Source organism: Pristiophorus japonicus, chromosome 32 (assembly GCF_044704955.1).
Source record: "Pristiophorus japonicus isolate sPriJap1 chromosome 32, sPriJap1.hap1, whole genome shotgun sequence".
In the NCBI taxonomy this organism is placed as follows: domain Eukaryota; kingdom Metazoa; phylum Chordata; class Chondrichthyes; family Pristiophoridae; genus Pristiophorus; species Pristiophorus japonicus.
This window is the reverse complement of record NC_092008.1, coordinates 9,832,101-9,858,612: the sequence shown is the minus strand read 5'-3', so window position 1 is coordinate 9,858,612 and position 26,512 is coordinate 9,832,101. Positions and strand designations below refer to the sequence as shown.

The 26,512-nt window shown below is 55.5% G+C and overlaps 1 protein-coding gene across 1 annotated transcript; it reads left to right on the top strand.

The window, feature by feature from the left end:
- Positions 1-251: 251 nt before the first annotated feature.
- Positions 252-26,055, top strand: ssr4 (signal sequence receptor, delta). Its single transcript, XM_070869170.1, has 6 exons — positions 252-389; positions 4,689-4,807; positions 21,389-21,463; positions 22,793-22,882; positions 25,484-25,549; positions 25,817-26,055. The coding sequence occupies exons 1-6, from the start codon at positions 320-322 to the stop codon at positions 25,919-25,921; spliced, it is 525 nt and encodes a 174-aa protein (XP_070725271.1). The 5' UTR covers positions 252-319; the 3' UTR covers positions 25,922-26,055.
- Positions 26,056-26,512: the final 457 nt, after the last annotated feature.

Here is a 26,512-nt window from a genome sequence, read left to right as displayed (position 1 = left end):
CATCACATGTCAGGACCAATTTTTTTTTACAGGGGTCGTACAGGGCGGTGATTGACCTTCTTCCCGTCGTGCTGTGCGGCGCGGCGGCTTTCTAGGGGAGGTGACCGACCTTCTTCCCGTGGTGCCGCAGGCGGTGGGTGTGCCCTTCTTCCCCGTGGTGCTGCGCGGCGCGGCGCGGCGGCTGGCTGGGGGAGGTGATTGACCTTCTTCCCGTCGTGCTGTGCGGCGCGGCGGCTTTCTGTGGGGGGGGGTGTGAGCGACCTTCTGCCCGTGGTGCTGTGCGGCGGCTGGTGTGACGCGGCAGAGACAGAGCCAAGCGATGGAGCGACGGCCGGGAATTCTCCTCATCTTCAGCCTGAGCCTGCTGCTGGCGGCCGGGCCGGCCCACGGTGTGTGGAGAGAGTGGGAGTGAGTGTGTGAGGGGACCGGGGAGAGACAGAGAGAGAGGGAGGGAGAGAGGGAGCGCCGGGCGGCCGGGCGGCCGGGCGGCCGGGGAGGTGACGTGGTGTGGTCTGAGGGTGCTGGGCCTGGGCCACCCAGAGAGAGGGGGAGGGGGTTACACACTCACTCACACTCCCTCACTCACACTCACACACACTCCCTCACACACACTCCCACACACACTCACTCACACTCCCTCACTCACACTCACTCACTCACACTCCCACACACACTCCCTCACTCACTCACACACACTCCCTCACACACTCACTCCCACACACACTCACTCACACTCCCTCACACACTCCCTCACACACTCCCTCACTCACTCACACACACTCCCTCACACACTCTCACTCACACTCCCTCACTCACACACTCCCACACACACTCCCTCACACTCCCTCACACACTCACTCACACTCACTCACACACACACCCTCACACACTCTCTCACACACTCTCTCACACACTCTCTCACACACTCACACACACACACACACTCACTCTCTCACACTCACTCTCTCACACTCACTCCCTCACACTCACTCCCTCACACTCACTCCCTCACACTCACTCCCTCACACTCACTCCCTCACACTCACTCCCTCACACACTCCCTCACACACTCCCTCACACTCTCGCACACACACTCTCTCACACTCCCTCACACACACTCCCTCACACACACTCCCTCTCACACACTCCCTCTCACACACTCCCTCACACACACTCCCTCACACACACTCCCTCACACACACACACTCACTCACTCACTCACACACACTCCCTCTCACTCCCTCACTCACTCCCTCACTCACTCCCTCGCACGCACTCCCTCACACTCACTCACTCACTCACTCACCCACATACTCTCTCACACACACTCCCACTCCCTCCCTCCCACACACTCCCTCACACACACTCCCTCCCTCACACACACTCCCTCACACACACTCCCTCACACTACATATAATAGAGAGAAACATCGAAAATAGGTGCAGGAGTAGGCCATCTAGCCCCTCGAGCCTGCTCCGCCATTCAACAAGATCATGGCTGATCTGGCTGTGGACTCAGCTCCACTTACCCGCCCTCTCCCCGTAACCCTTAATTCCCTTATTGGTTAAAAATCTATCTATCTGTGACTTGAACACATTCAATGAGCTAGCCTCAACTGCTTCCTTGGGCAGAGAATTCCACAGATTCACAACCCTCTGGGAGAAGAAATTCCTTCTCAACTCGGTTTTCAATTGGCTCCCCCGTATTTTGAGGCTGTGCCCCCTAGTTCTAGTCTCCCCGACTAGTGGAAACAACCTCTCTGCCTCTATCTTGTCTATCCTTTTCATTATTTTAAATGTTTCTATAAGATCACCCCTCATCCTCAACGAGTAAAGACCCAGTCTACTCAATCTATCATCATAAGGTAACCCCCTCATCTCCGGAATCAGCCTAGTGAATCGTCTCTGCACCCCCTCCAAAGCTAGTATATCCTTCCTTAAGTAAGGTGACCAAAACTGCACACAGTACTCCAGGTGCGGCCTCACCAATACCCTGTACAGTTGCAGCAGGACCTCCCTGCTTTTGTACTCCATCCCTCTCGCAATGAAGGCCAACATTCCATTCGCCTTCCTGATTACCTGCAAACTAAATGGCTTACCCCTTATCCTTAGACTGTGACCCCTGGTTCTGGACTTCCCCAACATCGGGAACATTCTTCCTGCACCTAACCTGTCCAGTCCCGTCAGAATTTTATATGTTTCTATGAGATCCCCTCTCATCCTTCTAAACTCCAGTGTATAAAGGCCCAGTTGATCCAGTCTCTCCTCATATGTCAGTCCTGCCATCCCGGGAATCAGTCTGGTGAACCTTCGCTGCACTCCCTCAATAGCAAGAATGTCCTTCCTCAGACTAGGAGACCAAAACTACACAATATTCCAGGTGAGGCCTCACCAAGGCCCTGTATGACTGCAGTAAGACCTCCCTGCTCCTATACTCAAATCCTCTCGCTATGAAGGCCAACATACCATTTGCCTTCTTCACCGCCTACTGTACCTGCATGGCCAACTTTCAATGATTGATGTACCATGACACCCAGGTCTCGTTGCACCTCCCCTTTTGCTAATCTGCCTCCATTCAGATAATATTCTGTCTTCCTGTTTTTGCCACCAAAGTGGATAACCTCACATTTATCCACATTATACTGCATCTGCCATGCATTTGCCCACTCACCTAACCCGTCCAAGTCACCCTGCAGCCTCTTGGCATCCTCCTCACAGCTCACACCGCCACCCAGCTTAGTGTCATCCGCAAACTTGGAGATATTACATTCAATTCCTTCATCTAAATCATTGATGTATATTGTAAATAGCTGGGGTCCCAGCACTGAGCCCTGCGGCACCCCACTAGTCACTGCCTGCCATTCTGAAAAGGACCCATTTATCCCGACTCTCTGCTTCCTGCCTGCCAACCAGTTCTCTATCCACGTCAGTACATTACCCCCAATACCATGTGCTTTGATTTTGCACACCAATCTCTTGTGGGGAGGGGGTTATATATCACTCTCACTATAGGGAAGAAGAGAGAGGAAAGGAAGGAAATGTCAGGAAAAAGTAAGGAGGAAACAAAGAAAGGGAAGAAAAGAAAGAAACGGGGGGAGAGAAAGGGGAAAAGAGTGTAAGTGGCAAGGAAGGAAAGAGAGGGAAAGAAAGAGACTTGCATTTCTAGAGTGCCTTTCACCATCTCCGGACGTCTCAAAGCGCTTCGCAGCCAATGAAGGACATGTTTTGAAGTGTAGTCACTGTTGTAATGTGGGAAACACGGCAGCCAATTTACGCACAGCAAGCTCCCACACACAGTAATGTGATAATGACCCAGATCATCTGGTTTTAGTGATGTTAGTTGAGGGATAATGTTGGCCCAATAATGTTCCAATAGTGGCCTTGGTATCTTTTACATCCACCCCAGAGGGCAAACGGGGGTCTCGGGTTTAGCATCACCTCGAAATACGGCAGCTCCTACAGTGCGGCACTCCCTCAGTACTGCCCCTCCGACAGTGCGGCACTCCCTCAGTGCCACCCCTCCGACAGTGCGGGGCTCCCTCAGTACCGCCCCTCCGACAGTGCGGGGCTCCCTCAGTGCCGCCCCTCCGACAGTGCGGGGCTCCCTCAGTGCCGCCCTTCCGACAGTGCGGGGCTCCCTCAGTGCCGCCCCTCCGACAGTGCGGGGCTCCCTCAGTGCCGCCCCTCCGACAGTGCGGGGCTCCCTCAGTGCCGCCCCTCCGACAGTGCGGGGCTCCCTCAGTACTGCCCCTCCGACAGTGCGGTGCTCCCTCAGTACCGCCCCTCCGACAGTGCGCCGCCCCTCCGACAGTGCGGCGCTCCCTCAGTGCCGCCCCTCCGACAGTGCGGGGCTCCCTCAGTACCGCCCCTCCGACAGTGCGGCGCTCCCTCAGTACCGCCCCTCCGACAGTGCGGCGCTCCCTCAGTGCCGCCCCTCCGACAGTGCGGCGCTCCCTCAGTGCCGCCCCTCCGACAGTGCGGCGCTCCCTCAGTGCCGCCCCTCCGACAGTGCGGCGCTCCCTCAGTGCTGCCCCTCCGACAGTGCGGTGCTCCCTATCTCTGTAATCTCCTCCAGCCCCACAACCCACCCCCCCCCAAGATCTCTGCGCTCCTCTAATTCTGCCCTCCTGAGCCTCCCTGATTATAATCGCTCCACCATTGGTGGCCGTGCCTTCTGTTGCCTCAGAGCTCTGGAACTCCCTCCCTAAACCTCTCTGTCTCTCTCTCTCCTTCAAGACGCTCCTTAAAACCGACCTCTGTGACCCAGCTTTGGGTCACCTGCGCTAATTTCTACTTATGCGGCTCGGTGTCAAATTTATTTGTTTTATCTTATAATGCTCCTGTGAAGCACCTTGGGACGTTTCACTACGTTAAAGGCGCTATATAAATACAGGTTGTTGTTCGACCCCTCGGTGAGGTCAGTTCTGATTTTATCACTCTGGCCTTGCTTGAATGATGACGCTATGGACCTGGGACTGCAAGTAGCCTCTGAACCAAGGGGTGAAAGGTCAGAGGTGCGTGACCCGGCAGAGTCCCGCCAACATTGCGTGCAGTAAAACCTCAGACCGATTCAGTATTTGTCCGTCGCCATATTTCATCCAGACAGTGCTCCTTTCATTGCTTTCTTTTGTTCCGGGTATTCCCGCTCCAGACACTAACGCTCTGTTCTCTCTCTCTCTCTCCCCACAGCGGACACGTGCACTGAGCCAGCGATCGTGCCCTCGTACTACACCACATCGGACGCTGTCATCTCCTCCGAGACCGTCTTCATCGTCGAAATCTCCCTGACCTGTAAAAACGGAGCGCAGGTGGGCGTCTGAATTAACCCAGGGCTCGAGCCTGTGTCAATCCCCAAACTAATCCCACTGCCCCTCTCTCTCCTCATAGCCCTGTGTCAATCCCCAAACTAATCCCACTGCCCCTCTCTCTCCCCATAGCCCTGTGTCAATCCCCAAACTAATCCCACTGCCCTGCTCTCTCCCCATAGCCCTGTATCAATCCCCAAACTAATCCCACTGCCCTGCTCTCTCCCCATAGCCCTGTATCAACCCCCAAACTAATCCCACTGCCCCGCTCTCTCCCCACAGCCCTGTATCAATCCCCAAACTAATCCCACTGACCCGCTCTCTCTCCCCATAGCCCTGTGTCAATCCCCAAACTAATCCCACTGCCCCGCTCTCTTCTCATGGCCCTGTGTCAATCCCCAAACTAATCCCACTGCCCCGCTTTCTCCCCATAGCCCTGTATCAATCCCCAAACTAATCCCACTGCCCCGCTCTCTCCTCATAGCCCTGTATCAATCCCCAAACTAATCCCACTGCCCCGCTCTCTCTCCATAGCCCTGTATCAATCCCCAAATTAATCCCACTGCCCTGCTCTCTCTCCATAGCCCTGTCCCCAAACTAATCCCACTGCCCCGCTCTCTCCGCATATCCCTGCCCCAAACAAATCCGTCTGCCCCGCTCTCTCCCCATAGCCCTGTATCAATCCCCAAATTAAGCCCCCTGCCCCGCTCTCCATAGCCGTCCCCAAACTAATCCCACTGCCCCGCTCTCTCACAATAGCCCTGTCCCCAAACTAATCCCACTGCCCCGCTCTCTCCCCATAGCTGTCTAAATCCCCAAACTAATCCCACTGCCCCGCTCTCTACCCATGGTCCTATGTAAATCCCCAAACTAATCCCACTGCCCCGCTCTCTCCCCATGGTCCTATGTAAATCCCCAAACTAATCCCACTGCCCCACTCTCTCCCCATGGTCCTATGTAAATCCACAAACTAATCCCACTGCCCCGCTCTCTACCCATAGCCCTGAATCAATTCCAAACTAATCCCACTGCCCCGCTCGCTATCCATAGCCCTGCATCAATCCCAAACTAATCCCACTGCCCCGCTCTCTCCCCATAGCCCTGTATCAATTCCAAATGAATCCCACTGCCCCGCTCTCTCCCTATAGCCCTGTGCCAATCCCCAAACTAATCCCACAGCCTTGCTGTCTCCCCATAGCCCAGAATCAATCCCCAAACTAATCCCACAGCCCCGCTCTCTACCCATAGCCCTGTATCAATCTCCAACTAATCCCACTGCCCCGCTCTCTCCCCATAGCCCTGTATCAATCTCCAACTAATCCCACTGCCCCGCTCTTTCCCCATAGCCCTGTGCCAATCCCCAAACTAATCCCACCGCCCCGCTCTCTCCCATGGCCCTGTGCCAATCCCCAAACTAATCCCACTGCCCTGCTGTCTCCTGTAGCCTTGTCAATCCCCAAACTAATCCCACTGCCCCGCTCGCTATCCGTAGCCCTGTATCAATCCCAAACTAATCCCACTGCCCTGCTCTCTCCCCATAGCCCTGTATCAATCCCCAAACTAATCCCACTGCCCTGCTCGCTCCCCATAGCCGTCTAAATCCCCAAATTAATCCCACTGCCCCGCTCTCTCCCCATTGCCCTGTATCAATTCCAAACTAATCCCACTGCCCCGCTCTCTACCCATAGCCCTGTATCAATCCCCAAACTAATCTCACTGCCCCGCTCTCTACCCATAGCCCTGTATCAATTCCAAACTAATCCCACTGACCCGCTCTCTACCCATAGCCCTGTATCAATCCCCAAACTAATCCCACTGCCCCGCTCTCCACCCATAGCTGTCTAAATCCCCAAACTAATCCCACTGCCCCGCTCTCTACCCATGGTCCTATGTAAATCCCCAAACTAATCCCACTGCCCCGCTCTCTCCCCATGGTCCTATGTAAATCCCCAAACTAATCCCACTGCCCCACTCTCTCCCCATGGTCCTATGTAAATCCACAAACTAATCCCACTGCCCCGCTCTCTACCCATAGCCCTGAATCAATTCCAAACTAATCCCACTGCCCCGCTCGCTATCCATAGCCCTGCATCAATCCCAAACTAATCCCACTGCCCCGCTCTCTCCCCATAGCCCTGTATCAATTCCAAATGAATCCCACTGCCCCGCTCTCTCCCTATAGCCCTGTGCCAATCCCCAAACTAATCCCACAGCCTTGCTGTCTCCCCATAGCCCAGAATCAATCCCCAAACTAATCCCACAGCCCCGCTCTCTACCCATAGCCCTGTATCAATCTCCAACTAATCCCACTGCCCCGCTCTCTCCCCATAGCCCTGTATCAATCTCCAACTAATCCCACTGCCCCGCTCTTTCCCCATAGCCCTGTGCCAATCCCCAAACTAATCCCACCGCCCCGCTCTCTCCCATGGCCCTGTGCCAATCCCCAAACTAATCCCACTGCCCTGCTGTCTCCTGTAGCCTTGTCAATCCCCAAACTAATCCCACTGCCCCGCTCGCTATCCGTAGCCCTGTATCAATCCCAAACTAATCCCACTGCCCCGCTCGCTATCCGTAGCCCTGTATCAATCCCAAACTAATCCCACTGCCCTGCTCTCTCCCCATAGCCCTGTATCAATCCCCAAACTAATCCCACTGCCCTGCTCGCTCCCCATAGCCGTCTAAATCCCCAAATTAATCCCACTGCCCCGCTCTCTCCCCATTGCCCTGTATCAATTCCAAACTAATCCCACTGCCCCGCTCTCTACCCATAGCCCTGTATCAATCCCCAAACTAATCTCACTGCCCCGCTCTCTACCCATAGCCCTGTATCAATTCCAAACTAATCCCACTGACCCGCTCTCTACCCATAGCCCTGTATCAATCCCCAAACTAATCCCACTGCCCCGCTCTCCACCCATAGCCCTGTATAAATCCCAAACTAATCCCACTGCCCCGCTCTCTCCCCATAGTCCTATATCAATCCCCAAACTAATCCCACTGCCCCACTCTCTATCCATAGCCCTGTATCAATTCCAAACGACTCCTACTGCCCCGCACTCTATCCATAGCCCTGTAACAATCCCCAAACTAATCCCACTGCCCCGCTCTCTCCCATGGCCCTGTGTTAATCCCACTGCCCCGCTCTCTCTCCATAGCCCTGTATCAATCCCCAAATTAATCCCACTGCCCTGCTCTCTCTCCATAGCCCTGTATCAATCCCCAAATTAATCCCACTGCCCTGCTCTCTCTCCATAGCCCTGTATCAATCCCCAAATTATTCCCACTGCCCTGCTCTCTCTCCATAGCCCTATCCCCAAACTACTCCCACTGCCCCGCTCTCTCCCCATAGCCCTGTAACAATCCCCAAACTAATCCCACTGCCCCGCTCTCTACCCATGGTCCTATGTAAATCCCCAATCTAATCCCACTACCCCGCTCTCTCCCCATGGCCCTGTGTCAATCCCCAATCTAATCCCACAGCCTTGCTGTCTCCCCATAGCCCTGAATCAATCCCCAAACTAATCCCACTGCCCCGCTCTCTCCCCACAGCCCTGTCAATCTCCAAACTAATCCCACTGCCCCGCTCACTCCCCATAGCCCTGTCAATCTCCAAACTAATCCCACTGCCCCGCTCTCTCTCCATAGCCCTGTATCAATCCCCAAACTAATCCCACTGCCCCGCTCTCCCCATATCCCTGCCCCAAACTAATCCCTCTGCCCCGCTCTCTCCCCATAGCCCTGTATCAGTCCCCAAATTAAGCCCCCTGCCCCGCTCTCCATAGCCCTGTCCCCAAACTAATCCCACTGCCCCGCTCTCTCTCCATAGCACTGTCCCCAAACTACTCCCACTGCCCCGCTCTCTCCCCATAGCCCTGTAACAATCCCCAAACTAATCCCACTGCCCCGCTCTCTCCCCATGGTCCAATGTAAATCCCCAAACTAATCCCACTGTCCCGCTCTCTACCCATAGCCCTGAATCAATTCCAAACTAATCCCACTGCCCCGCTTGCTATCCATAGCCCTGTATCAATCCCAAACTAATCCCACTGCCCCGCTCTCTCCCCATGGTCCGATATCAATCCCCAAACTAATCCCACTGCCCTGCTCTCTACCCATAGTCCTGTATCAATTTCAAACGACTCCCACTGCCCCACTCTCTCCCCATAGCCCTGTAACAATCCCCAAACTAATCCCACTGCCCCGCTCTCTCCCCATTACCCTGTAGCAATCCCCAAACTAATCCCACTGCCCCGCTCTCTCCCCATAGCCCTGTATCAATCCCCAATCTAATCCCACTGCCCCGCTCTCTCCCCATAGCCCTGTATCAATCCCCAATCTAATCCCACTGCCCTGCTCGCTATCCGTAGCCCTGTATCAACCCCAAATGAATCCCACTGCCCCGCTCTCTCCCCATTGCCCTGTATCAATCCCCAAACTAATCCCACTGCCCTGCTCACTCCCCATAGCCGTCTAAATCCCCAAATTATTCCCACTGCCCCGCTCTCTCCCCATTGCCCGGTATCAATCTCCAAACTAATCCCACTGCCCCGCTCTCTACCCAGAGCCCTGTATCAATTCCAAACTAATCCCACTGCCCCGCTCGCTATCCATAGCCCTGTATCAATCCCAAACTAATCCCGCTGCCCCGCCCTCTCCCCATGGTCCTATATCAATCCCCAAACTAATCCCACTGCCATACTCTCTACCCATAGCCCTGTGTCAATTCCAAACGACTCACACTGCCCCGCACTCTATCCATAGCCCGGTATCAATCCCAAAATAAACTCTCTGACCCGCTCTCTCCCCATGGCACTGTGTCAATCCCCAAACTAATCCCACTGCCCCGCTCTCTCCCATGGCCCTGTGTCAATCCCCAAACTAATCTCACTGCCCCGCTCTTTCTCCATAGCCCTGTCCCCAAACTAATCCCACTGCTCCGCTTGCTATCCGTAGCCCTGTATCAATCCCAAACTAATCCCACTGCCCTGCTCTCTCCCCATAGTCCTGTATCAATCCCCAAACTAATCCCACTGCCCTGCTCGCTCCCCATAGCCGTCTAAATCCCCAAATTAATCCCACTGCCCTGCTCTCTACCCATAACCCTGTATCAATTCCAAACTAATCCCACTGCCCCGCTCTCTCCCCATGGTCCTATATCAATCCCAAACTAATCCCACTGCCCCGCTCTCTCTCCCCATAGCCCTGTATCAATCCCCAAACTAATCCCACAGCCCCGCTCTCTCTCCATAGCCCTGTCCCCAAAAAATCCCACTGCCCCGCTCTCTAACCATAGCCCTGAATCAATTCCAAACTAATCCCACTGCCCCGCTCTTTCCCCATAGCCCTGTATCAACCCCTAAACCAATCCCATAGCCCTGTATCAATCCCAAACTAATCCCACTGCCCCGCTCTCTCCCCATTGCCCTGTAACAATCCCAAAACTAATCCCACTGCCCCGCTCTTTCCCCATAGCCCTGTATCAATCCCAAACTAATCCCACTGCCCCGCTCTCTCCCCATTGCCCTGTAACAATCCCAAAACTAATCCCACTGCCCCGCTCTTTCCCCATAGCCCTGTATCAACCCCTAAACCAATCCCATAGCCCTGTATCAATCCCCAAACTAATCCCACTGCCCCGCTCTCTACCCAAAGCCCTGTATCAATTCCAGACGACTCCCACTGCCCCGCTCTCTCCCCACAGCCCTGTATCAATCCCCAAACTAATCCCACTGAGCCGCTCTCTCCCCATAGCCCTGTGTCAATCCCCAAACTAATCCCACTGCCCCGCTCTTTCCCCATAGCCCTGTAACAATTCCAAAACTAATCACACTGCCCCGCTCTCTCCCATGGCCCTATGTCAATCCCCAAACTACTCCCACTGCCCTGCTGTCTCCCTGTAGCCCTGTCAATCCCCAACTAATCCCACTGCCCCGCTTTCTACCCATAGCCCTGTATCAGTTCCAAATGAATCCCACTGCCCCGCTCTCTCTCCATAGCCCTGTCCCCAAACTAATCCCACTGCCCCGCTCTTTCCCCATAGCCCTGTATCAACCCCTAAACCAATCCCATAGCCCTGTATCAATCCCAAACTAATCCCACTGCCTGCCTCTCCCCATAGCACTGTAACAATCCCTAAACTAATCCCACTGCCCCGCTCGCTATGCAGAGCCCTGTATCAATCCCAAACTAATCCCACTGCCCTGCTCTCTCCCCATAGCCCTGTATCAATCCCAAACTAATCCCACTGCCCTGCTCGCTCCCCATAGCCCTGAATCAATTCCAAACTAATCCCACTGCCCCGCTCTCTACCCATAGCCCTGAATCAATTCCAAACTAATCCCACTGCCCCGTTCGCTATCCATAGCCCTGTATCAATCCCAAACTAATCCCACTGCCCCGCTCTCTCCCCATAGCCGTCTAAATCTCCAAACTAATCCCACTGCCCCGCTCTCTCCCATGGCCCTGTGTCAATCCCCAACTAATCCCACTGCCCCGCTCTTTCCCCATAGCCCTGTATCAATCCCCAAATTAATCCCACTGCCCTGCTCTCTCTCCATAGCCCTGTATCAATCCCCAAATTAATCCCACTGCCCCGCTCTCTCCATAGACCTGTCCCCAAACTAATCCCACTGCCCCGCTCTCTCCCCATATCTCTGCCCCAAACTAATCCCTCTGCCCCGCTCTCTCCCCATAGCCCTGTATCAATCCCCAAATTAAGCCCCCTGTCCCGCTCTCCATAGCTCTGTCCCCAAACTAATCCCACTGCCCCGCTCTCTCCCCATAGCCGTCTAAATCCCCAAATTAATCTCCCTGCCCCGCTCTCTCCCCACAGCTCTGTGTCAATCCCCAAACTACTCCCACTGCCCTGCTCTCTCCCCATGGTCCTATGTCAATCCCCAAACTAATCCCACTGCCCCGCTCTCTACCCATAGCCCTGAATCAATTCCAAATGACTCCCACTGCCCCGTTGTCTCCCCATAGCCCTGTAACAATCCCAAAACTAATCCCACTGCCCCGCTCTTTTCCCATTGCCCTGTAACAATCCCCAAACTAATCCCACTGCCCTGCTGTCTCCTGTAGCCTTGTCAATCCCCAACTAATCCCACTGCCCCGCTCTCTTCCCATAGCCCTGTATCAATCCCCAAACTAATCCCACTGCCCCGCTCTCTCCCAAAAGCCCTGTATCAATCCCCAAACTAATCCCACTGCCCTGCTCTTTCCCCATAGTCCTGTATCAACCCCTAAACCAATCCCATAGCCCTGTCTCAATCCCAAACTAATCCCACTGCCCTGCTCTCTCCCCATAGCCCTATATCAAGCCCCAAATTAAGCCCCCTGCCCCGCTCTCTCTCCATAGCCCTGTCCCCAAACTAATCCCACTGCCCCCGCTCTTTCTCCATAGCCCTGTTCCCAAACTAATCCCACTGCCCCGCTCTTTCCCCATAGCCCTGTATCAACCCCTAAACCAATCTCATAGCCCTGTATCAATCCCAAACTAATCCCACTGCCTGCCTCTCCCCATAGCCCTGTAACAATCCCCAAACTAATCCCACTGCCCCGTTCTCTCCCCATAGCCCTGTGTCAATCCCCAAACTAATCCCACTGCCCCGCTCTCTCCCCATAGCCCTGTAACAATCCCCAAACTAATCCCACTGCCTGCGTCATCCCATAGCCCTGAATCAATTCCAAACTAATCCCACTTCCCCGCTCGCTATCCATAGCCCTGTATCAATCCCAAACTAATCCCACTGCCCCGCTCTCTCCCCATGGTCCTATATCAATCCCCAAACTAATCCCACTGCCCCGCTCTCTCCCCATGGTCCTATATCAATCCCAAACTAATCCCACTGCCCCGCTCTCTCCCCATGGTCCTATATCAATCCCCAAACTCATCCCACTGCCCCGCTCTCTACCCATAGCCCTGAATCAATTCCAAACTAGTCCCGCTGTCTACCCATAGCCCTGTAACAATCCCCAAACTAATCACACAGCCCCGCTCTCTTCCCATAGCCCTGTGTCAATCCCCAAACTAATCTCACTGCCCGCTCTCTACCCATAGCCCTGTAACAATCCCCAAACTAATCCAACTGCCCCACTCTCTTCCCCATGGCCCTGTGTCAATCCCCAAACTAATCCCACTGCCCGCTCTCTCCCCATAGCCCTGTGTCAATCCCCAAACTAATCCCACTGCCCCACTCTCTTCCCCATTGCCCTGTATCAATCCCAAAAACTAATCCCACTGCCCCGCTCTTTCCCCATGGTCCTATATCAATCCCCAAACTAATCCCACTGCCCCGCTCTCTACCTATAGCCCTGTATCAATTCCAGACGACTCCCAGTGCCCCGCTGTCTCCCCATAGCCCTGTAACAATCCCCAAACTAATCCCACTTCCCCGCTCTCTCCCCATTGCCCTGTAACAATCCCAAAACTAATCCCACTGCCCCACTCTCTCCCCATAGCCCTGCAACAATCCCCAAACTAATCCCACTTCCCCGCTCTCTCCCCATTGCCCTGTAACAATCCCAAAACTAATCCCACTGCCCCGCTCTCTACCCATAGCCCTGTATCAATTCCAGACGACTCCCACTGCCCCGCTCTCTCCCCACAGCCCTGTATCAATCCCCAAACTAATCCCACTGAGCCGCTCTCTCCCCATAGCCCTGTATCAATCCCCAAACTAATCACACTGCCCTGCTGTCTCCCTGTAGCCCTGTCAATCCCCAACTAATCCCACTGCCCCGCTCTTTCCTCATAGCCCTGTAACAATCCCAAAACTAATCACACTGCCCCGCTCTCTCCCATGGCCCTGTGTCAATCCCCAAACTACTCCCACTGCCCTGCTGTCTCCCTGTAGCCCTGTCAATCCCCAACTAATCCCACTGCCCTGCTTTCTACCCATAGCCCTGTATCAATTCCAAATGAATCCCACTGCCCCGCTCTTTCCCAATAGCCCTGTATCAATCCCTAAACCAATCCCATAGCCCTGTATCAATCCCAAACTAATCCCACTGCCCCGCTCTCTCCCCATAGCCCTGTATCAATCCCCAAATTAAGCTCCCTGCCCCGCTCTCTCTCCATAGCCCTGTCCCCAAACTAATCCCACTGCCCCGCTCTTTCCCCATAGCCCTGTATCAACCCCTAAACCAATCCCATAGCCCTGTATCAATCCCAAACTAATCCCACTGCCTGCCTCTCCCCATAGCCCTGTAACAATCCCCAAACTAATCCCACTGCCCCGTTCTCTCCCCATAGCCCTGTGTCAATCCCCAAACTAATCCCACTGCCCCGCTCTCTCCCCATAGCCCTGTAACAATCCCCAAACTAATCCCACTGCCTGCTTCATCCCATAGCCCTGAATCAATTCCAAACTAATCCCACTTCCCCGCTCGCTATCCATAGCCCTGTATCAATCCCAAACTAATCCCACTGCCCCGCTCTCTCCCCATGGTCCTATATCAATCCCCAAACTAATCCCACTGCCCCGCTCTCTCCCCATGGTCCTATATCAATCCCAAACTAATCCCACTGCCCCGCTCTCTCCCCATGGTCCTATATCAATCCCCAAACTCATCCCACTGCCCCGCTCTCTACCCATAGCCCTGAATCAATTCCAAACTAGTCCCGCTGTCTACCCATAGCCCTGTAACAATCCCCAAACTAATCACACAGCCCCGCTCTCTTCCCATAGCCCTGTGTCAATCCCCAAACTAATCCCACTGCCCGCTCTCTCCCCATAGCCCTGTAACAATCCCCAAACTAATCCCACTGCCCCACTCTCTTCCCCATTGCCCTGTATCAATCCCCAAACTAATCCCACTGCCCCGCTCTTTCCCCATGGTCCTATATCAATCCCCAAACTAATCCCACTGCCCCACTCTCTACCCATAGCCCTGTATCAATTCCAGACGACTCCCACTGCCCCGCTCTCTCCCCATAGCCCTGCAACAATCCCCAAACTAATCCCACTTCCCCGCTCTCTCCCCATTGCCCTGTAACAATCCCAAAACTAATCCCACTGCCCCGCTCTTTCCCCATAGTCCTGTATCAACCTCTAAACCAATCCCATAGCCCTGTATCAATCCCCAAACTAATCCCACTGCCCCGCTCTCTACCCATAGCCCTGTATCAATTCCAGACGACTCCCACTGCCCCGCTCTCTCCCCACAGCCCTGTATCAATCCCCAAACTAATCACACTGCCCTGCTGTCTCCCTGTAGCCCTGTCAATCCCCAAACTAATCCCACTGCCCCGCTCTTTCCCCATAGCCCTGTAACAATCCCCAAACTAATCCCACTGCCCCGCTCTTTCCCCATAGCCCTGTAACAATCCCAAAACTAATCACACTGCCCCGCTCTCTCCCATGGCCCTGTGTCAATCCCCAAACTAATCCCACTGCCCTGCTCTCTCCCCATAGCCCTGTATCAATCCCCAAATTAAGCTCCCTGCCCCGCTCTCTCTCCATAGCCCTGTCCCCAAACTAATCCCACTGCCCCGCTCTTTCCCCATAGCCCTGTATCAACCCCTAAACCAATCCCATAGCCCTGTATCAATCCCAAACTAATCCCACTGCCTGCCTCTCCCCATAGCCCTGTAACAATCCCCAAACTAATCCCACTGCCCCGCTCGCTATGCAGAGCCCTGTATCAATCCCAAACTAATCCCACTGCCTCGCTCTCTCCCCATAGCCCTGTATCAATCCCCAAACTAATCCCACTGCCCTGCTCGCTCCCCATAGCCGTCTAAATCCCCAAATTAATCCCACTGCCCCGCTCTCTACCCATAGCCCTGAATCAATTCCAAACTAATCCCACTGCCCCGCTCTCTACCCATAGCCCTGAATCAATTCCAAACTAATCCCACTGCCCCGCTCGCTATCCATAGCCCTGTATCAATCCCAAACTAATCCCACTGCCCCGCTCTCTCCCCACAGCCGTCGAAATCTCCAAACTAATCCCACTGCCCCGCTCTCTCCCATGGCCCTGTGTCAATCCCCAACTAATCCCATTGCCCCGCTCTTTCCCCATAGCCCTGTATCAATCCCCAAATTAATCCCACTGCCCTGCTCTCTCTCCATAGCCCTGTATCAATACCCAAACTAATCCCACTGCCCCGCTCTCTCCCCATATCTCTGCCCCAAACTAATCCCTCTGCCCCGCTCTCTCCCCATAGCCCTGTATCAATCCCCAAATTAAGCCCCCTGCCCCGCTCTCCATAGCCCTGTCCCCAAACTAATCCCACTGCCCCGCTCTCTGCCCAAATTAATCTCCCTGCCCCGCTCTCTACCCATAGCACTGAATCAATTCCAAATGACTCCCACTGCCCCGCTCTCTCCCCATGGTCCTATATCAATCCCCAAACTAATCCCACTGCCCCACTCTCTCCCCATAGCCCTGTATCAATCCCCAAACTAATCCCACTGCCCCGCTCTCTCCCAATAGCCCTGTATCAATCCCCAAACTAATCCCACTGCCCTGCTCTTTCCCCATAGTCCTGTATCAACCCCTAAACCAATCCCATAGCCCTGTCTCAATCCCAAACTAATCCCACTGCCCTGCTCTCTCCCCATAGCCCTGTATCAAGCCCCAAATTAAGCCCCCTGCCCCGCTCTCTCTCAATAGCCCTGTCCACAAACTAATCCCACTGCCCCGCTCTTTCTCCATAGCCCTGTTCCCAAACTAATCCCACTGCGCCGCTCTTTCCCCATAGCCCTGTATCAACCCCTAAACCAATCTCATAGCCCTGTATCAATTCCAAACTAATCCCACTGCCTGCCTCTCCCCATAGCCCTGTAACAATCCCCAAACTAATCCCACTGCCCCGTTCTCTCCCCATAGCCCTGTGTCAATCCCCAAACTAATCCCACTGCCCCGCTCTCTCCCCATAGGCCTGTAACAATCCCCAAACTAATCCCACTGCCTGCCTCATCCCATAGCCCTGAATCAATTCCAAACTAATCCCACTGCCCCGCTCGCTATCCATAGCCCTGTATCAATCCCAAACTAATCCCACTGCCCCGCTCTCTCCCCATAGCCCTGTATCAATCCCAAACTAATCCCACTGCCCCGCTCTCTCCCCATGGTCCTATATCAATCCCCAAACTAATCACACTGCCCCGCTCTCTCCCCATAGCCCTGTGTCAATCCCCAAACTAATCCCACTGCCCCGCTCTCTCCCATGGCCCTGTGTCAATCCCCAAACTAATCCCACTGCCCGTTCTCTCCCCATAGCCCTGTAACAATCCCCAAACTAATCCCACTGCACGCTCTCTCCCCATAGCCCTGCAACAATCCCAAACTAATTCCACTGCCCCACTCTCTCCCCATTGCCCTGTATCAATCCCCAAACTAATCCCACTGCCCCGCTCTTTCCCCATGGTCCTATATCAATCCCCAAACTAATCCCACTGCCCCGCTCTCTACTCATAGCCCTGTATCAATTCCAGACGACTCCCACTGCCCCGCTGTCTCCCCATAGCCCTGTAACAATCCCCATACTAATCCCACTTCCCCGCTCTCTCCCCATTGCCCTGTAACAATCCCAAAACTAATCCCATTGCCCCACTCTCTCCCCATAGCCCTGTAACATTCCCCAAACTAATCCCACTTCCCCGCTCTCTCCCCATTGCCCTGTAACATCCCAAAACTAATCCCACTGCCCCGCTCTTTCCCCATAGCCCTGTATCAACCCCTAAACCAATCCCATAGCCCTGTATCAATCCCCAAACTAATCCCACTGCCCCGCTCGCTACCCATAGCCCTGTATCAATTCCAGACGACTCCCACTGACCAGCTCTCTCCCCACAGCCCTGTATCAATCCCCAAACTAATCCCACTGAGCCGCTCTCTTCCCACAGCCCTGTATCAATCCTCAAACTAATCCCACAGCCCTGCTCTCTCCCCATAGCCCTGTATCAATCCCAAACTAATCCCACTGCCCCACTCTCTCCCCATAGTCCTGTATCAATCCCCAAACTAATCCCACTGCCCCGCTCTCTTCCCATAGTCCTGTTTCAATTCCCAAACTAATCCCACTGCCCCATTCTCTCCCCATAGTCCTGTATCAATCCCAAACTAATCCCACTGCCCCGCTCTCTTCCCATAGTCCTGTATCAATTCCCAAACTAATCCCACTGCCCCGCTCTCTCCCCATAGTCCTGTATCAATCCCAAACTAATACCACTGCTCCGCTCTCTTCCCATAGCCCTGTATCAATATCAAAGTTGTGACCCTTTGTGACTCCCCAAGCAGAGGAAATAGTCTTTCGTTGTTCTTCCAACCGCAGTCCTTCATAATTATGCCGAACGTGATTAAATCTCCACCTCGGGTTCTCCTGGCCTGCAGTGGCCGGTTCTGCGAGAGGGAACGCGATCGTTAAAACTGTGCGTGGGCCGGGAGGGGGAGTTCCGAGCTGAACTGGAACTGGAGCCTCTCTAATCCCTGGTCCCATCTGCGAGTCGGGGGATTGAAGAGAGGATGGGGGTGGTGGATGGGGCAAAACCAAAACTGTTCCACAAAACCCAATTATCTCCGCTCCCAAATGGAGTAGGGTTTTCAAGGGTGCCTGGTATCTCAAACAAGCAACCATGCTTCAAGTGTTCGCCCAGCCGATTAAAATTGGGGAGCGACTATTTGACTGTCGTGGGCAGCACAACAAAGCACTACCTTCACCCAATGAGCTGCCGCGGGGGCAAGTAATAATCCTAATTGTTGATAGTGAAGAGAAAAGCTGTGCACTGCAGGAAGATATCAATGTCATTATCATCTTAGGCAGCGCCTCGGAATCGAGGAAGACTTGCTTCCACTCTTAACATGAGTCCTTAGGTGGCTGAACAGTCCAATACGGGAACCACAGTCCCTGTCACAGGTGGGACAGATAGTGGTTGAGGGAAGGGGTGCGTGGGACTGGTTTGCCGCACGCTCCTTCCGCTGCCTGCGCTTGGTTTCCGCACGCTCTCGGCAACGAGACTCGAGGTGCTCAGCGCCCTCCCGGATGCACTTCCTCCACTTAGGGCGGACTGGTCTTTGGGCCCAGGGACTCCCAGGTGTCGGTGGGGATGTTGCACTTTATCAGGGAGGCTTTGAGGGTGGTCCTTGTTACGTTTCCTCTGCCCACCTTTGGCTCGTTTGATGTGAAGGAGTTCCGAGTAGAGCGCTTGCTTTGGGAGTCTTGTGTCGGGGCATGTGGACAATGTGGCCCTGCCCAGCGGAGCTGGTCGAGTGTAGTCAGTGGTTCGATGCTGGGGATGTTGGCCTGGTCGAGGACGCTAACGTTGGTGCGTCTGTCCTCCCAGGGGATTTGTAGGATCTTACGGAGGCATCGTTGGTGGTATTTCTCCAGCGACTTGAGGTGTTTACTGTACATGGTCCATGTCTCTGAGCCATACAGGAGGGCGGGTATTACTACAGCCCTGTAGACCATGAACTGGTACAGGTCAGGTGGGTAGAACAGTGGCAAATGGAATTCAATCCGGAGACGTGTGAGGTCATGCATTTGGAGGGGGCTAACAAGGCGAGGGAATACACATTAAATGGTCGGACATTGAGAAGTGTAGAGGAACAAAGTGACCTTGGGGTGCAGGTCCACAGATCCCTGAAGGTAGCAGGCCAGGTAGCCAAGGTGGTTAAGAAGGCACACGGAATACTTGCCTTTATTGGCCGAGGCATAGAATACAAGAGCAGGGAGGTTATGCTTGAACTGTATAACACACTGGTTAGGCCACAGCTGGAGTACTGGGTGCAGAGGAGATTTACCAGGATGTTGCCGGGACTGGAGAATTTTAGCGATGAGGAAAGATTGGACAGGCTGGGGTTGTTTTCTTTGGAACAGAGGAGGCTGAGGGGAGTCCTGATTGAGGTGTATAAAATGAGGAGGGGCCTGGATAGAGTGGATAGGACGGACCTGTTTCCCTTGGCAGAGGGGTCAACAACCAGGAGGCAGAGATTGAAAGTAATTGGGAGGTTTAGAGGGGATTTGAGGGGAAATGTCTTCACCCAGAGGGTGGTGGGGGTCTGGGGTGGAACTCACGGCCTGAAAGGGTGGTAGAGGCAGAAACCCTCACCACATTTGGATGTGCAGCTTGAAGTGCCGTAACCTACAGGGCTACGGACCCAGAGCGGGAAAGTGGGATTAGGCCGGGGAGTTCTTGGTCGGCCGGCGAGGACACGATGGGCCGAAATGGCCTCCTCCCGTGCTGTAAATTTCTGTGCTTTAGAAGCAGGCCATTGGGCCCCTCGAGCCCCGTGCTGTGCCGGCTCTGTGACAGAGCGACCCAATCAGTCCCACACATCCCCCTGCTCTTTCCCCACAGCCCGGCACATTTCCCCTTCCAGTATTTATCCAATTCCTGGTTTGAAAGTCACTCTTGAATCTGCTCCCACCGAGTTTTCAGGCAGCGCGTTCCCGATCACAACAACTCGCTGCGTAAACACATTCTCCCCCATCTCCCCCTCTGGTTCCATCGCCGATTATCGTCAATCTGTGTCCCTCTGGTTACCCACCCTTGTGCCCCGGGGAACAGGTTCTTCTTATTCACGTGTGTCTTGGTCAAAGAGGTCGGTTCTAAGCAGCATTTTAAAAGAGATGGAGAGGTGGAGAGGTGGAGAGGTGGAGAGGTGGAGAGGTGGAGAGGTGGAGAGGTGGAGAGGTGGAGAGGTGGAGAGGTGGAGAGGTGGAGAGGTGGAGAGGTGGAGAGGTGGAGAGGTGGAGAGGTGGAGGCCCAGGCAGCTGAAGGCACGGCCGCCAATGGTGGAGCGATGGGAATCAGGGGATGGGCAAGAGGCCAGAATTGGAGGAGCGCAGAGATCTCGAGGGATGTAGGGGCTGGAGGAGGTTAGAGATAGGGAGGGATGTGGGGGCTGGAGGAGGTTACTGAGTTAGGGAGGGGTGTAGGGGCTGGAGGGGATTACAGAGACATTGGAGGGGTGTCAGGGCTGGAGGGGGTTACAGAGATAGGGAGGGGTGTAGGGGCTGGAGGAGGTTACAGAGATAGGGAAGGGTGTAGGGGCTGGAGGAGGTTACAGAGATAGGGAGGGGTGTAGGGGCTGGAGGAGGTTACAGAGATAGGGAGGGATGTAGGGGCTGGAGGGGGTTACAGAGATAGGGAGGGGTGTAGGGGCTGGAGGAGGTTACAGAGATAGGGAAGGGTGTAGAGGCTGGAGGAGGTTACAGAGATAGGGAGGGATGTAGGGGCTGGAGGGGGTTACAGAGATAGGGAGGGGTGTAGGGGTTGGAGGAGGTTAGAGATAGGGAGGGGTGTAGGGGCTGGAGGAGGTTACAGAGATAGGGAGGGGTGTAGGGGCTGGAGGAGGTTACAGAGATAGGGAGGGGTGTAGGGACTGGAGGAGGTTACAGAGATAGGGAGGTGTGTCGGGGCTGGAGGAGGTTACAGAGATGGGGGGGTGTAGGGGCTGGAGGAGGTTACAGAGATAGGGGGGGTGTAGGGGCTGGAGGAGGTTACAGATATGGGATGGGGGCGAGGGCCATGGAGGGATTTGAAGACGAGGATGAGAATTGCATTGGGCCCTTCTCTCTCGCGCTCTCTCTCTCTCTCTAATGCCACTATCCGCCTCTCTCTCTCCCCACAGAATGTGGCCCTCTACGCAGATGTCAACGGTAAACAGTTCCCTGTCACCCGCGGCCAAGACGTCGGGCGCTACCAGGTAAAGTGATGTGGGGGGGGGGTTTAGTTAACGCGAAGTGTCCGGTGATCACCCCTTCACTGCGAGGTCGGCCCAGAGGTGCTGCTGCACTCAGCTCAGTCACGCTGTGTCAGTGTTGTGGGGAAGGGTGGGTAGGACCCTGACAGCCCATCCCATTGCTGGGTGCGAGTGGAGTCCCGAGCTTGTGATCACGCTGAGCCTGAGCAGGAGCGCCTGATCCTCCTCCTCCTCTCTTTCTCTCTTTCCCCCCCCCCCCCCGAAGATAGTGGCTCACTCCCTGAACCCCCCCGTTGTAGATAGTGGTGCACTCCCTGAACCCCTCCCCCCCCCCTTGCACATAGTGGTGCACTCCTTGAAACCCCCCCCCCCCCCCCGCACATAGTGGCGCACTCCCTGAAACCCCCCCCCCCCCCTGCAGATAGTGGTGCACTCCCTGAACCCCCCCACCCCCCGCAGATAGTTGTGCACTCCCTGAACCCCCCCCCTGCAAATAGTGGTGCACTCCCTGAATCCCCCCCCTACAGATAGTGGCGCACTCCATGAACCCCTCCCCCCCCCCCCCCCCCCCCGTAAATAGTGGCGCACTCCCTGAAACCCCCCCCCCCCCCGCACATAGTGACGCACTCCCTAAAACCCCCCTCTCCCCCCCCCCCCCCCCCCCCCGCACATAGTGGTGCACTCCCTGAACCCCCCACCCCCCCCCCCCGCACATAGTGGCGCACTCCCTGAACACCTCCCCCTGCACATAGTGGTGCACTCCCTGAACCTCCCCCGCACATAGTGGCGCACTCCCTGAACCGCCCCTCCCCACCTCCCGTACATAGTGGCGCACTCCCTGAACCCCCCCTCCCCCTTGCACATAGTGCCTCACTCCCTGAACACTGCCCCCCCCCCCCCCTCCCGTACATAGTGGCGCACTCCCTGAACCCCCCCCCGTACATAGTGGCTCACTCCCTGAACCCCCCCCCCCCCCCCCCCCCCCCCCGTACATAGTGGCTCACTCCCTGAACCCCCCCTGCACATAGTGCCGCACTGGGTCGGATGCGTGTGTTCAGTGGGAGCCACTGGTGATCACATCAGGGGCCGCTGTTAAACCTCTTCTCTTCTCCGTCCCTCTCTTTCCCCCCCCCCCCCCCCCTCCCTACTCGTGGCCCCTCCGGCATGCCGCTCCACCTGCCATGGTGGGGGGAGGGAGGGATCAGCCTTTCTGGTACCGCGGAGCGCCGGATCTCGGTTCCACAAGAGCTCACTCTCCACCCCCCCCCCCCCCCCCCCACCCGGAACTGTTGCCATGTCTTCGTTAACCGCGAGTTTCCGTACTTGCCGCAGGTTTCCTGGAGCGCCGAGCACAAGGTCGCCAAGTCGGGGACGTACGAGGTGAAGTTCTTCGACGAGGAGTCCTACAGCGCCTTGAGAAAAGTGAGTCGTGTGTTCAATACCCAGGGAGGAGGGCCTTCAGTGACGGGGAGGGACTGGAGAAGCCGGGGTTGTTCTCCTCGGAGCAGAGAAGGTTGAGGGGAGATTTAATCGAGGTGTTCACAATAACGAGGGGTTTTTGATCGAGTGGATCGGGAGAAGCTGTTCCCCGGGGGCAGGAGGGTGGGTAACCAGAGGGACACAGATTGACGATAATCGGCGATGGAACCAGAGGGGGAGATGGGGGGAGAATGTGTTTATGCAGCGAGTTAAGGAGAAACTTCTTCACCCAGAATTCTCTACCACAGAAAGTTGTTGAGGCCAATTCACTAAATATATTCAAAAAGGAGTTAGATGTAGTCCTTACTACTAGGGGGATTAAGGGGTATGGCGAGAAAGCAGGAATGGGGTACTGAAGTTGCATGTTCAGCCATGATCATATTGAATGGTGGTGCAGGCTCGAAGGGTCGAATGGCCTACTCCTGCACCTATTTTCTATGTTTCAATGTTTCTATGAGTTGTTGTGATCGGGAACGCGCTGCCTGAAAGGGCGGTGGGAGCAGATTCAATTGTGACTTTCAAACCGGGAATTGGATAAATAATGGAAGGGGAAATGTGCCGGGCTGTGGGGAAAGGGCAGGGGGGAGTGTGGGACTGATTGGGGTCGCTCTGTCACCGAGCCGGCACAGCACGGGGCTCGAGGGGCTGAATGGCCTCCTGCGCGGTAAGATTGTATGACCTGCCAACGCCTGTTGATTCGATAGATTTCATTTTTCTTTTGCCCTGATTAAGCAGCGTGCGTACCTGCACCTTGTAGTTCGTTAAGGGCTGGTGTAGGGTTGGGTCTTGTTTTCAGTCTCGGGCCCTTGCACCAGGCCGAGGGGAGGCTCTTGTCCCATCCGCAAGCACCGTCTACTCTCCTCACCCCCCCATAACCGGTGGGCACTGCAGGAGGCCATTCAGCCCCTCGAGCCTGTTACATTAGGAACAGGAGTAGGCCATTCAGCCCCTCGAGCCTGTTGCATTAGGAACAGGAGGAGGCCATTCAGCCCCTCGAGCCTGTTACATTAGGAACAGAAGGCCATTCAGCCCCTCGAGCCTGTTGCATTAGGAACAGGAGGAGGCCCATTCAGCCCCTCGAGCCTGTTACATTAGGAACAGAAGGCCATTCAGCCCCTCGAGCCTGTTACATTAGGAACAGGAGGAGACCATTCAGTCCCTCGAGCCTGTTACATTAGGAACAGGAGGAGGCCATTCAGCCCCTCGAGCCTGTTACATTAGGAACAGGAGGAGGCCATTCAGCCCCTCGAGCCTGTTACATTAGAAACAGGAGGAGGTCCATTCAGCCACTCGAGCCTGTTACATTAGGAACAGGAGGAGGCCCATTCAGCCCCTTGAGCCTGTTACATTGGGAACAAGAGGCCATTCAGCCCTTCGAGCCTGTTACATTAGGAACAGGAGGCCATTCAGCCCCTCGAGCCTGTTACATTAGGAACAGGAGGAGGCCCATTCAGCCACTCGAGCCTGTTACATTAGGAACAGGAGGAGGCCCATTCAGCCCCTCGAGCCTGTTACATTAGGAACAGGAGGAGGCCCATTCAGCCACTCGAGCCTGTTACATTAGGAACAGGAGGAGGCCCATTCAGCCACTCGAGCCTGTTACATTAGGAACAGGAGGAGGCCCATTCAGCCCCTCGAGCCTGTTATATTAGGAATAGGAGGAGGCTGTTCAGCCCCTTGAGCCTGTTACATTGGGAACCAGAGGCCATTCAGCCCCTCGAGCCTGTTACATTTAGGAACAGGAGGCCATTCAGCCCCTCGAGCCTGTTACATTAGGAACAGGAGGAGGCCATTCCGCCCCTCGAGCCTGTTACATTAGGAACAGGAGGAGGCCATTCAGCCCCTCGAGCCTGTTACATTAGGAACAGGAGGAGGCCATTCAGCTCCTCGAGCCTGTTACATTAGGAACAGGAGGAGGCCATTCAGCCCCTCGAGCCTGTTACATTAGGAACAGGAGGAGGCCGTTCTGATACATGTCCGCTGGCCTGTTTGACTCCAGTCTCACATCCTCTGAAGGGGCCGCTGTTGAAGGTGACCCAGCACCACTTTCTCAGCTTGGGACCGGCAACAAATGCCGGCCTTGCCAGTGACGCCCACATCCCCAGACTGACGCCACCTCTGGCATTGAGACTGGAGAAAGTGCAGCCAAGGAGCTTCGGAGAGAGATCGAGGCCGAGCTCTTGATCAATTTTCTGGCAGGCAGAAAGTCACATCAGGACAGCCAGGGGCAGACAGTGAGCCACAGGAGGGTGTTGGGAGGGGGGGGGGGGGGAGAAACTAACGGGTCAAAGAGGTGGGTTCTACGGAGCGATTTGGAGAAGGGGGTGAAGAGGGTCTTAAAGTTGGGGATGGCGAAGCGGGAGGGAGTTCCAGGCACGGGCCGCAAGGGGTGCAAGGCACAGCTTCCATTGGTGGGGCGAAGGGGTTGCTTGAGGTGAAAGCAGCCTGTGCTCTCCTCCCTCCCTCTCTCCCTGCGCTCTGCCCTCCCTCGCCACCCCCAGCAACTGTTGCCGTCTGACGCTCTCGGGTCTCGTTCCCTCCCAGGCTCAGAGGAACAGCGAGGACCTGTCGACCATCAAGCCATTATTCGCTGTCAACGTTGACCATCGGGTGAGTGGAGGCAACTGTGTGGGGGGGGGCGTGGGGGGTGTGTTTGCTCTGCGGGCGGGTGGGCTGGGGGAAGGGGAGGGGAGGAGCAGGAGGCTCTGGCATCACAGAGCAAGCGGCCACCCTTGGGTGGCGTTGTTTGAGACGGGCGCGCGCGCTCTCTCTGGATCGGGCTGTCTGAGGGGTGGGGCAGGGTGGCTAATATTCCCTGTGTCCTTGTTCTCATCTAACTTTGATCTCTTTCCCCCCCCAACCCTCCCCCCCCCCCAGGGCGCGTGGAACGGGCCCTGGGTTGCGACCGAAGTGGTTGCCGCGGCGATCGGCCTGCTGGTCTACTACCTGGCATTCAGCGCGAAAAGCAACATCCAGGCGTGACGGAGCATCGGGGGTGGGGGGGGGGGGACGGGGGAGGGAGGGGGCCGAGCAGGCTGGAACCTCCCCAGGAGTAAATTGGAGCAGAGAGGCCGGAGTGAGAACCGACGCGATTTAATAAAATAATGCTCCCTCCAGACTGGTTTGATTCCTCTCTCGATAAGATGGCAGCGTATCACGTTCAGCGATGACTCGAGTCTCTGTGCAATTGTGTGGCCGTTCATCCCATCGTGCCTGTGCTAACTTATTGGAAGTGTTACCGAGCCTCTATCAACGCTTGTTTTCCCCTTCAAATCCTCAGCACTGCCCCTCCGACAGTGCGGCACTCCCTCAGTACTGCCCCTCCGACAGTGCGGCGCTCCCTCAGTACTGCCCCTCCGACAGTGCGGCGCTCCCTCAGTACCGCCCCTCCGACAGTGCGGCGCTCCCTCAGTACTGCCCCTCCGACAGTGTGGCGCTCCCTCAGCACCGTCCCTCCAACAGTGCGGCGCTCCCTCAGCACCGTCCCTCCGACAGTGTGGCGCTCCCTCAGCACCGTCCCTCCAACAGTGCGGCGCTCCCTCAGCACCGTCCCTCCGACAGTGCGGCGCTCCC

Excerpts from the sequence above, each read along its gene's own strand:
- ssr4 (XM_070869170.1), top strand. The coding sequence starts at position 320 with ATGGAGCGACGGCCGGGAATTCTCCTCATCTTCAGCCTGAGCCTGCTG. Across the intron at positions 21,464-22,792 it reads AAGACGTCGGGCGCTACCAG|GTTTCCTGGAGCGCCGAGCA; the intron begins GTAAAGTGATGT and ends TACTTGCCGCAG. Across the intron at positions 25,550-25,816 it reads CTGTCAACGTTGACCATCGG|GGCGCGTGGAACGGGCCCTG; the intron begins GTGAGTGGAGGC and ends CCCCCCCCCCAG.